General features: G+C 35.2%; 1 protein-coding gene across 6 annotated transcripts; it reads left to right on the top strand.

The window, feature by feature from the left end:
- The first annotated feature begins 361 nt into the window (after positions 1-361).
- Positions 362-4,765, top strand: LOC112280766 (protein NRT1/ PTR FAMILY 8.2). Of its 6 annotated transcripts, none has more exons than XM_024516566.3 (5): positions 362-1,079; positions 1,267-1,403; positions 1,638-1,797; positions 1,920-2,137; positions 2,268-4,765. In XM_024516566.3, the coding sequence occupies exons 2-5, from the start codon at positions 1,353-1,355 to the stop codon at positions 4,209-4,211; spliced, it is 2,373 nt and encodes a 790-aa protein (XP_024372334.1). In that variant the 5' UTR covers positions 362-1,079; positions 1,267-1,352; the 3' UTR covers positions 4,212-4,765. The 6 variants fall into 6 exon arrangements, with proteins under 6 accessions (XP_024372334.1, XP_024372339.1, XP_024372338.1 ...); XM_024516571.3 differs by having other exon boundaries at positions 500-1,036; positions 1,289-1,403; XM_024516570.3 differs by having other exon boundaries at positions 500-1,071; positions 1,289-1,403.
- The last annotated feature ends 8,554 nt before the right edge of the window (positions 4,766-13,319 follow it).

The raw sequence follows: 13,319 nt of genomic DNA, 5'->3' as shown, positions 1-13,319 counted from the left end.
GTGAGGTGAGAGAAAAAAAGAGCATCAGTCAATGGTTCAGGTGTAGCCAGCTCCAACGGAAAAAAAACGAGAAGCATCCATGAGAGCACCCAAATATGCTGCTGATCGATCACTCATGTCTGCACTCACCAGCAGTTGAGAGACTGAGCCAGTTATTTGAAAACTACGCTGCCCACGTTTCGTTGAATTCCAACCGGGGAACACCGTACCAAACTGACAGAATTTTCGAACGTGAGAATTATCCAGCTTCTTCTTCTTCTTCACCTTCCCCTTTCAAACATAACTCCGGTAAAACTGAGCTGTTCAAATTCGACTTAAACGAAACGTTCTCGACGTTATGGTCCTATGCTAATCTCCTGCACCCCAAATTTTGTTTTGGCAGAGAATGTTTGAGGAAACAGTCTGGACAGTGTCCTTCTCTAGTGTCTCTCGCTGTGCGCTTGTACAATCATTTCCCCTGAAGACGTAGAGGTGCAATTGCATGATGGTTTTTTTCAGGACACCATTAGGTTGGCTGTGTGATCCACTTACCTGGAGGTTACGGGGGTTCGTCAGTGCCGGTCCCAGAATTGTGAGTCACCTACTAGCATGTGCGGAGCACCTAGGCTATGAGTATGTGAGAGAGAAAGAGAGAGAGAGAGAGCGAGGAAGACTCGAGTCAACTACGACAACGAGAAGAAACAGCTTTGGAGTGGCACCCAAGCTCGCGGCAGATCCTCCTGGGATCACCCGTCCACTTTCAACGACTTTGCGCTGCTCGAAAGTTGACCGAGAACATGACCGATGTGGACTCGGAGGGGGGAAACTAGAAACATCACAGATCTTCGGACATCACTTATAAGTATCTGCAGGAGTTCATGTACAAGATTGATCTGAAAGCTCGCAGCAGCTGAGGGTGAATTCCATGCAGTGACAGACTGGCCGGATTCAGCTCCTGCTTCTGTATGCAGGTTTTGGATCTATGTGGGATCCGAAGCAGTTGTCTTCATAAGTAGAGTGTGACGTTCCAGCAGTGACTCTACGCAGGGGTTGACCGGTAGGTCGCCGCTGCAGCAATTTGGTCCCTCTGAGGTACACAGGTACTTGTTGCAAATAGGGGGCAGAAGCAGAGCTTGACATTTTTGTCTTGAATGCTCATGTTTAGAGACCGCGACCGATTTGAAGAGAGAAAACGAGGATTTTTTTTTTGTGTTTCGTTTCTTTTCTTTTTCGGTTTTTGCTGTTGTTAAGGGTGTGAACTCTCTCTTCCATGATAATGCCTAACAGGTTTTGCTTTCGATGCTTTTAGCTGAAGCTTGTCCCGAAACTTAAAGCTCGGCTAGGTTGCAACTTGATCGTGCACTTGCAATTTAATGGCATTCTGCGGTGCTGCCTGCGGGGTCCTGCCTTGCGTCAACAGAAAGGTAAGTAGTTAGTGTGGTCCTCGTTTGCTCACGTTGACCTAGAGCCCAGCCAACGCCCGAGCTGAATTCAATGCTCTGATTCCTTCATAATTTTTTCTAGTTGAGCTTCTATTACTCGTAGCACAGTATATCCTCTTTCGTTTACTTTCCTTCGATAGTCATGCAGCTGTGAAAGTGTGTCGTCCAACATATTTGTAGACATTAAAGGATTGACTCCTGAGCTTTGCCTGTCAGGGGGACGACGGGAGAAATGTTGAAGGTGATTATGGTGAGGCTCCAGATCGCAAAGCTGTAGGAGCGAATTTTCAAGTGGGTGATGGGTCTGTCGACACGAAAGGAAGGCCCGCTTCCAAGGAAAATACTGGGGGATGGAAGACGGCTTCACTCATCTTTGGTAAAGTGCAGCGTTGCTTCCATCTCTCCATGATTCCATTCCGCAGCCACTGAGTTTGACTATGTTCACGCAGCGGTTTCTGAAATCCTGTTGCAGTAACGGTGTGAGGTGCTTTGTAACAGTGGCCGTGATGTTTGAGAGTGTCGCAAGCGTAGGGATAGCTTTCACTCTCTTCACGTATCTGTCAGGGCCCATGCACTTGCCCACGTCGAAAGCTTCCATCCATACCAACATCTACTGGGGAACTTCCTTCATCACGTCAATCTTCGGAGGATTCATTTCCGATGCATACTTGGGACGCTTCTGGGCATCACTCATCTTCGCTGTCATGGAGATGGTGGTATGCGCTTCAAAACCTCGAATTTGTTTCTTCCTCAACTCTCTCTCTCTCTCCCTCCCTCTTTGCCATTACTCTTTGACTGGCTCGTGCGTGAAATGATGCTCACATGTTGTAATGTGTTTGGCGGCAGGGACTGGGCTTAATGGTAGTGTCGGTGAGCGTCAATACTCTGGCACCAAATTGTCCAATTACTGACCATACCTGTCCCTCTTTAGAAGGAACGAAAGGTTTCATAGTGTTTCTGTTCGCCCTCTACCTGGTTGCACTGGGCACAGGGTGTCTACGACCATGTCTGGCAACTCTGGGAGCTGATCAATTCGACATCGAAGACCCAGAGGAGAAAAGACAAATCCGGAGCTACTTCAATTGGCTCTTCTTCTTCATGAGCGTGGGCACGATGATTGCCATGATGGTGGTAGTTTATGTTTCTCAAAGTGTGTCCTGGTTTTGGGCTTACACAATCATGGGAATAGCAATGCTACTCTCAACGGCGTGTCTCGTCGCCGGAGCGGGACATTACAGACACAAGAAGCCTCAGGGGAGTCCACTGACACGCATCGCGCAAGTGATCGTTGCAGCAACTCGAAAGAAAAAAACTACTCTACCATCGAACAGTGCCATGCTCTTCGAGGTTCAGGACCACGAGAACGGAAATGCCATCCCGACAGAGCCGACATTGAAAAGATTCAATTCCAACAAAGGAGAGGTTCTGGGAGAGCCCACACTGAAAAGATACTATTCTCTTCCTCACACCGAGGGCTTGACCTTCCTCGACAGGGCAGCCGTTGTTACGGAACACGACACAGGAACTCAATCCACAACAAAAGTCAATCCATGGCGCCTTTGCACGATTACCCAAGTGGAAGAACTCAAAGCCATAATGCGCACATTACCAATCGTATGGTGTGTTTCTTTCCTCTACATCGTAGTGGCTCAGATTCAAACCTGGGCAGTCGCTCAGGGCTACACCATGGAGCGTAACATCGGCACTTTCCAGTTTCCGCCGCCTTCTCTGTCGGCGATTTCCGTCGCCTTCGTGCTCATCGAGATCGCAGTTTACGACCAGTGGTTTGTTCCATTCATGCGGAAGTATACCAAACATACCCATGGCATAACACACCTTCAGAGAATAGGCATTGGACTCCTGCAGTCCATCTTGGCCATGGCTTACGGTGCCATTGTGGAAACTGGAAGACTCAGGTCGGCAAGACACCATGGCTTGATTGAAAGTCCCATGGCCGTCGTGCCCATGAGCATTTTCTGGCTGCTGCCAATGTGGATTCTAGCTTCCAGCGCTGAACTGTGGGCCTACGTCGGCCTTTTTGAGTTCTACTGGCAAGAAATGCCAGTTGAGATGCGAAGCTTGGGAGGAGGCTTCTCCCTTTTAGCCATCGCCCTCGGCTTCTACCAAAGCGGTGGCCTCATCGTAGTCACGAACGCGGTCTCCAAGAACTATAACAATGGCGGCTGGCTGGCCGACTCCAACCTAAACAAGAACCGGTTGAACTACTTCTACCTCGTGCTCATGGTGCTCAGCAGCATGAACGCATTCGGCTTCGTGATGTCCACGAAATGGTACAACTATGTCAAGTTCATCAACACGAAGCTCACAGACACCACGGATCAGGAGGTCCCACCATCTCCCATGCCGGACATCTTCAAGCGGTCGGAAAGCAGACTGCCCCTCAAATCGCCAAGGCCATCGACTGGAGATCAGCTCCAAGGGACCACTCCCGACTCAACCCCGCGCAAACCAAAGATTTCGGCAGATAACAAACACGACAAGGGTCTACCAAGCTCAGTCAAAGCCGGAGCGGAGGTGGACGCCACCTTGCCCGATTCCTTGCCGCGGTCCGAGAGCAGAACCCCTCTCAGGTCCACAAACAATTCAGACGACCTTCCTGATTTACGATTCGTGGGGACCACTACACCACCCCCGCGATCGCCCAGGACAATTTTTTCTCAAGTTTTCTTACCCAGGAGTGATCCCCCCGCTGCCCCACAAACGGCAGACCAGTCCTCGTCGAGATTCATAAAACTGGAGAGGTCCAGGTCGAGGGGCCCATCCAAGTGAAGCTGACAGCGCCATCCGCACATAATTGCTGTACAATAGAATTGTAACCAGTAGCCCAGCAGAAAAGAGGCACGATCTGATACAATAGCCGGGTACGCAAGCGCCGCATCGTCGATGAGAACTCAAAAACACACTCTCTCCAGGCCATCAGTCGGCAGCGCAGGCGCAGATTTCAAGTGCCGAGATTAACTGGGTTGGAGTTGTCATGCACACTCTACCTACTTAATCTGCACACATAATCTCGATTCCTTAGCTTCCCCGCAGCAATCGCACGCCGCGTCACGGGAATGTCTGGCCCATCGCGGGCGCCGCGACGCGAGTCGAGGGCTTGGCCCAGGAGGGAGCGGTGCCGCGCGTTCCGTCGACGCGTCCGTAGATTTTACATTATCTTAAAGAATTGTACATGTCTTGGTTACTTTTTATACTGCCTTTTTAGATCACTTTTTAAGAATCTGCTTACAGAAACTTTTCCCGATTCCTTCATTTGAATTCTACTCTGTATCCTTGTTTATTTTAATCTCTTCTGCTAAACGATATGGCATGTTTTCAATGAATTGAAGAAGGTTTGGGGGTTTATCAAAAAAGAAAAGAAAAGGGATAAGAAAGAAAGACTAGTTGGTGTTCACCGATTAGTTTAATGTAGTCGTCTATTTTTTTTGCTTTGTCAGGTTTACATGTGCAAAGGAATTTAATTAGAAAGTGTATGAATAGAATCTAATAAGATCCCTATATTGCTATGTTGTAAGCTGGATTTTGTTGGTCATTGCAAAATTTTGGTTTCAATTTTTACTATTGTATTTCAAACATGTTTGCTAAAATCTTGCAAATTATCACATGTGTCTAGATTTCACAGTCCTACCTGTAACTTATATATATATATATATATATATAAATACATATATCTTGTAAAGCATTTGAAATTTATATTCTTTTCTTTCGATTATGTTGGCTGTGTTGCAAGTCAAATTTACTATCTAAACAACAATTTATTATTCTTCACTACATGAATTCAAAATGTTACGATTTAAAATACATATATATATATATATATATATATAGATATAATACAGTGACAGTACTAACTTGCTATTAGATTAAACGATCTCACATAGTATATGTTTATATATAAATGCACATACATAAAAATAGATGTTAGACATCACTTCTCCAACAATCCAGAATTACATAGTTGCAAAAATATTGTTGCATTTTACTTGTAGAAATTCTCAACTTTGAGTTGGTCTCATTTAATATTTTACAATTACAAAATTCACAGAAATCATCAGTAGCATTACATTGTAATCACATCGTTTTCTTAATAAATAGTCCAAAGAAAGCCATTATTCTAAATCTACCACTGCAGGAGAAGCTAATGTTCTCATAAATATATATTTCAAAGCCCAAAAACAGTAATGCAACAATGTCTTCATTGTCATTACACCACTGTCACAATCACAAGCTTCAGAAATAACCATTACCTTACAATGTAACATATAGGATTAGTTTTCACCAGAACAACAAGATATTCATGTAAACCTTAAAATCCCAACCAGGGTTAAAACAAAGCACTGACGCATGTTACAATGTATACCTTGGCACGTATCCACATGCCACTGGCCGACTAAAGGTGGGTTGCTTTATTCCCCCACTGTAGAAGGAGAAAACATGAATATTGTGATGCAAGTATCAGGGCCTATGGCTGATGAGATTTGGCCAAGGGCTATGTTTAAGCATGGTTATTGTGAATACAACATTTGCCTGCTATCTACACTTTATAGGCTATGCACATAGACCACTAGGATTTTGAAACTTCGTGTTTGTGGCCGTAGGGAGGTTTTGTTGTTGGTGGTTGAGTTACTCCAATTGTTGGCTTATATTAATATCACTATGTATTAGTTGGTGCTTATCTCAAGGTCTTGTTTGTGTCAAATATGTTATCAATGTTGTTAATGGAGGTGCTAGGTATGGAGGTTAAAGAATTGCCTACCATCTAGTTGTGAATGTTCTTCACTTGAAGGTATTGGCTAGTGGCTGCATAGATTTCTATTGTGGTGATACTTCCATAGAACCAAGGATTATTCCTAGCTAATTCTACTATTATGTAGAGGTCTTCCGGACCTTATGGGATTGTGTGAAATTGGCAATGTCTTTCTTTGTTGATGTGTTGTTAATATTATTGTGCATTAAGAGAGTTTGGTGGTAGCATTTTATTTTATTTTATTTTATTTTTATTTTTCCTACTTCTACCAAAATGTTGTTATATCATGTTCTATTAGTGTTTCTATCTATTGGAACAAACAAAGATCACTTTCATATGCAAGGTTTGATTGTATAGATTTTAAGTTGTGAAGCTTGTAGTAAAATTATAGTGTGTTGATAGGGAGTTAATCAATGATCTTAGATGTATGTTGTGGCATAGTATTAGGAACTTGGCTCCTAAGTCCTTGTTCTATGTCTTCAAAGAAATCATCTATGGCAAGGGAGAGGTCTTTGTTTTCTAAAGCAATAACTAATGGATCTTTTGAAGTGTTCAATCTAAGAGATGTAATATGTTGAGGTAGAAGAGCAACCTCTATTATGATCATTAAAAGAAAAGCCATCAAGTAAGCCAATTCCAGCACAAAGAATTTCTTAGTAAAGAAAAAATTCTTTTGATTTTCTATATTTCATAGAAGATATCTATTCGGTTGTTGATTTCTACCGAGGAGCAATTGTAGTAGAAGATATTGTACCATATCTCTATTTTGATGTAAAATTTTATTTTCTATGTGTAGAACAACACCTTATCTATAAAAAAGGTGTGTCCTAATATCTCTCTCTTGCATTTGTACATCCATATATTTCATTTAAGATTGATCATAAGAAATCTTAAGAGATATTATTGTTAATTTGTATCTTTGTTTTAGAATTCCATGAAAATGTGTTTGAGATGACATTACCTCTTGATTGCTCTAGGATTCCAAAGTGTATGTTACCCCAAGAATTGTAATGACTTGTTAGGCTATAGTAAGTTCAAAGGATAATGAGTTGGTTTCATTTTAAGAAGATTCATATGTTGCTATATAGGGCATATTTGTTAGTCTCAATCCTCTAGTACTGCATATTCTACAAATGCCTTCTTTATCCACTTTGGCTTGCCATTCTTTCATAAATAGATTTCCTATTATATAGAGCCATTGCATGGTGGCCAATTTATTAGGAATCTATGAGTGCTAAATCCCTTTTATAAGTGAACTTTGATGTTGGAGGATATAGCCTTGATTCTCTAAGTCTTAGAAACCTTTTATGACACTTATTATTTTGAGTCGGCTGACCTTGTAATCATGTTTAGTGGTATATTGATACAAATTATACTTTTGTAATATTCTAATTTTAGTCTATTTCTACTCATTTGGATTCCAACTAAGATGACTATTAGATATCGTATCAAATAACGAGCTTTATATATGACTAGAAATATTTTTAGAATTATATTCTAAAACCTTATTTATCTTGTCAATTGTAAGTATGATTCTAATGTGGTAGGAGGTGACAATTAAGAGCTGGTACATAACAATATTGCATAAGTTTTTTTATATTACTTACTTAATATATTATATCAAATTAGCTTGAGGTAGATATATATTATAGATGATAGACCACACGAATATTAAACATTGCTATAGTAACATAGTCAGCCAATTTTAATGGTTTTAATTTGAGTAGCATCTATAGAATGGTATGTGACAATGCCGCTCATAGAATAGAAACTAAATGCAATTATGTGAGTGCTTTGATAAAGGCCTCTGAGTGCTATTATCCATTTAGATGATAAAAAATATTCTTTAATTTGAACATTTCCTTGTGTATCCATATCAAGTATGTTGATGTTGGTTTAATGCATCTTAAGATTGCTTCACCTTATGCAACATGAAAACTTCTTAAGAAGCTTCTTAATACCTAAAATATATATATATATATATATATATATATATATATATATATATATATATTAAAGTTGATGCTCAAGAGATCCTCAATGAAACAAGACTAGACTATCTCAAAAATCCAAGATTGCTCTAATCTATAGCAACATAAAGCCTTATCACAAAATAAGACAAAATAGACCACAATAAAATTGATCGAAATTAAATAGAATAAGACATGAAAGATAAAATTGAGAAAATAAAAACAAAATAGAACAGATCTAAGCAAAAAGATGCAGAACCAAACTTTATTAGGAGAAAGGGTTTGAAGCCATATTTGACTAGATGCTCCAAAAGACCTTGGCCAATCCTATTTATACCTTGTACTACCACTCTGGATTTGTTAGAATGTTCTTAAGTGGTAGGTCCCATCTAAATAACCATCTTAATTTTTTTAAAAAAAGATTTTATGATAGGTCCTACTTAAATAATCATCCTAAATTCTTTTTAAAATATTCTATGGTGGATCCTATATGGTCCACTAACCTAATCCCAATTCTAGAAACTTCCATGGTTCTAACTATCTATATATTTATCTTATCTATATCCTATTATAATTAATCTTAACAATATATCTTTGGAGCTCTAATTCACTTCTCTTGGTGTTGATCTTATATTGAACTAGTTTAATTAAGTGCTTGCTACCTTTCTTGTTGAAAAATTTTTGTTCAACTTTTTATTTGGTCTTTTTATTTGGTCTCCTATATTGTATATCCATGACAATTTGTCAAGACTATCATCTTATTAATACTAGAGCTTGATCCTTTTTGATAGAAAGCAGATTTTTTTTCTTCTTAAAAGCATCTAAGCACTTTAGAGATTGCGGAGTATCCTCTTTTAAATTGATATTATTTAGATTTTTTTTTTTTTTTTTTTTTTTTCTTTTAGGATGGCTAGAAGTAAAGGTGTTAGTATGGTTAAGTCTCTTGAATCTAAGTTAGATATTATTATAAGCATGTTGAATACTTTATCGTATAGAACTGCTAAAATTTAAAGATTTTTTACAAGATTTTATAGTGATAAAAGACCTAAAGTAGTTGAGCCTGAGATGCAACTACTTTCTTAAGCTTCTACATCTAATGAGGCAGTGCAACATGTACCTCAATAAAAAAAATTTACCTATTCAATAATAAAAAGAACTTTGAAATAGTCTTCCAAATTTTTTTGATGACACACACTTGAAGTTTTGAGGGTTTTTTAATCAAATTCAATTGATAACTTCTCTACAACCTAAGTATTATCCAACACAAAAGTCACAAGTTGGTTTAGTTGGAACCTTGTTTATAAGACAAGCCTTATTTTTTTTTATTCTTTTATTAGAGAAGAGATCTTCAATCTTGAGGAAATTGAAGCTTTTTTAGAAGCATTTGTAGATTCATTTAGAGGACATGACAAGATTCAATAGGCAAAAATAAAGATTTTTTCATTAAATCAAGAATCATGTTCTTTATTAATTTATACATTTGATTTTAGGTAATTAATTTATTACATTAATTAAGATGAATAAATTCTTATAATCTTATTCTATTAGAAACTAAGGAATAATATAAAAGAACTATTATTATCATTACTTAATCCTCAAATATTCAATGAAGCTATTAATCAAGCTATGAAGTACAATAATTGATTTTTTCAATGCCGTCAAGATCAATATTGTGGATTTTGACAAAATAATGCATTATAAATTTGTACTATATTATTTCAATAAATAAATTACTTCCACACTTTAGAATTGAAGATATGCAAATTGATGCAATAATTTGAAAAAAATATTAATTTGAATAAAGCTTATGCTTGTATTATGGTGAAGAAGGCTATAAATCTTTGAATTATTCAAAGAAATAATATACAATCAAGAGTAGGAGTGAGATTTTTTAGGAAAATGAAGAGGTTCAATTACAATAGGAACCATGTGGCTAGGCATTCCAACACCTCAAATTTATCAAGGTTCTTCTATTTTTATCCAACTTGCTTTTTATTTTATAATATTTTTATTTCTTAGCCTAAAAAAACTTCAAACAAATGCCTTATAGATTTAACAACATTTGATTGTTTTTTAAATGAGAAATTTTTCAAACTTCATAAAATTCTTTTAGTACAAATGTCAAAATATATATATATATATAGAAATAATTGGTGGTCAATCTTTATTTTCAAGTAATATTATTCATGAGACCATACTATTAAAAATACTATTTGAGGGCCATAGTAGCAAAATAATATTCAATATTATTAAAACTCCATTTAATACTATTATTCTAGGACTTTTGTAATTGAAAAGATATAATTCATTTATAGATTAGAAATTTCATAAAATTGAATTCTCTATTGAATTCCTTCAAGAAAAACCTATTAAAAAGTCATCAACAATAAAGCCCTTATTTTTTGGAACAAGGGCTTTTATGAAGATGGCTAAAAAAGAAATATCATTTATTATTTATGTAGTTTTAGCTCATAAAGAAGCAAGCTTGCTAGTAGCTATTTCAAATCAGTATTATAAATTTTAAGATATGTTTAAAAAGAAGAAGATTAACATATTGCCAAAGTATTGACCATAGGATTATACCATTGATCTTCAAGAAGGGGCTCAACCACCGTTTGGACTAATCTGCAATCTATTACAGAATAAATTTTTGATATTAAAGGATTACATTGATAAAAATCTTGCAAAGAAATTTACTTGTTATTCCAAATTTCTAAGAAGTGTATTAATATTTTTTATGAAGAAAAAAGATGGATCTTTGCAAATGTGTGTTGAATATTGCAGCTCCAATAAAATAACAATAAAGGATTATTATCCATTACCATTGATATTAAGGCTCTTGAAACAACTTGATTAAGCCAAGATCTACATTAAAAAAAATCTCTATAGAGCATATAATTTGATATGGATTAAAGAAGGAGATGAATAGAAGACAACATTTTGGATAAGATATAGATATTTTAAATATAATATCATACCTTTTGAATTGACAAATACTCTAATTATATTCTAACATTTGATGATTTTTTTTTTTTTTAAATTCCTAAATAAATTTATTGTCTTTTATCTTAATGATATCTTAATCTATTCTCAACCTTTTAAAGAATATAAAAAAAATATAAAATTAGTCTTATAAAAGTTATAAGATCGAAGATTATATATCAAATTAGAAAAATGTGTATTCTATCAATCAAAAGTAGAATTTTTTGGATATATTATATCTAATGAAGGTTTATTGATGGATTTAGAAAAAGTTCAAGCTATAATAGAATAGATGATTCTAAAGTCAATATGAGATGTATAATATTTTCTTCAATTTATTAATTTCTATCAGATATTTATCAAAAATTATTCCCAAGTTACTTCTTCTTTTACTCGGTTGACATCCAAAGTTGAATTGGAATGAAAATCTCAATTATAAAGGACTTTTCATGATTTGAAGGCAACTTTTACTACAACTCTAATCTTAATACATCAAAATTTTATAAAGGCCTTCTATTTAGAGATTGAAGCTTTTAACTTTATATTAAGAGTTGTACTATTATAAATAAATAAAAAGATGGAAAATTCTACCTAGTTGTAGTCTATTCTAAAGAAAATTTAGTTATAGAGATCAATTATAAGATTCACAATAAAAAGCTTCTTGCAGTTATAGATTCTTTTTAAGAATGACATCACTTACTAAAAGACACTACTCATCATGTGATTTTATATATAAATCACAAAAACTTAAAATATTTCATATCAATTTGGATTTTGAATTATCACCAAGCTTGTTAGAATATATCATTATTTTGTTTTAATTTTGTGATTACATATCAATTAGAGAAGCAATAAGGACTATCAAATATTTTATTAAAAAAATCATATCTTACTCTAAAGATTGGAAAAAAAAACATTTGTTTAGCAATATATTACTTTTTTGAAGTTAAAACAATTTTGTCTTTAAGCTACTTCTATAATTATATCTATTAATTCAAGTTTTTTTAGATAAATTTGTACAATGTCAAGTAAAGACTTATTAGTTTGTAATATCATGTAGTAATCAATCCTTGATTAGTCTTAACAATGATACATTTAAATTTATAGAAGATCTTTTGTATTGTAAAGATCATTTATATATTCTAGAAGGACTATAGCAATTTTGTGTTCTTTAATATCATCATGATTTTTCAATTGTAGGACATTTTGGATTTAATAAAATATTGGAACTTATTTCTTAAGATTTCTAATGGTCTTAAATATAAAAGACCATAAAAGACTTTGTTCTCTCATGTAACATTTGTTCAAAATCTAAAAATTCTTGTCATCATTCTTATTGACTTCTCCAACCATTGTCAATTCTCAAACAACTATGTTCTTCAATATCAATGGATTTCATTACTAATCTATAGTCATCAAATATATTTGATACTATCTATATTTTTGTGGATTGACTTATAAAAATAACACATTTTGACTTATACAAAAAAATAATTTTCAGAGAAGAAATGGCAAGGCTCTTTCTTTATAATATATATCAATATCATAACCTATTTAATGACATCATTCTAACCAAGGATCTCAATTTATATCAAAGTTTTGAAAATCTCTTTTTATGATATTGAAGATAGATTTCAAACTTTTCTATGCCTTCTGCCTATAAACCAATAATCAAACAAAGTAAGTCAATGAAGTTTTGGAGTAGTATTTGTAATATACCATTAACTATGAGGAAGATAATTGGATCTTGTATTTATTTTTATCAAGATTTACTCATAATAATATTTTGCATGCTTTGATTTAGTAAATATCATTTAATATTAATTATGGATACTATCCAAAGCTTGATTTTTTAGATATATCAAAGGATGAAAATCCAATAGCTAAAGATCTTCCAAAATAATTGTCACAATTCTAAATAAATTTGAAGCTCCATTTACAAGCAACTCAAGTTTCTTATAAAGTATCTAAAGATGAATTTAAGAAGGAATTTCTTACTTTCAAGTTGGAGATAAAGTATGGCTTTTTTGACAAAATATCAAGTCTAATCAATTTTGGAATAAGTTATACTATCAAAGACTAAAGCCACTTTGTATTCAAAAGTAAATCAATTTAGTGGCTTATTAGTTGGAATTACCCACATCCATCAAGGTACATCTAATATTTCATGTTTTTTTT

This window comes from Physcomitrium patens, chromosome 4 (genome assembly GCF_059467195.1).
Source record: "Physcomitrium patens ecotype Gransden chromosome 4, ASM5946719v1, whole genome shotgun sequence".
NCBI lineage: Eukaryota > Viridiplantae > Streptophyta > Bryopsida > Funariales > Funariaceae > Physcomitrium > Physcomitrium patens.
Note: the sequence above shows the minus strand (reverse complement) of the source record. Positions and strands in the feature narration are given on the sequence as shown.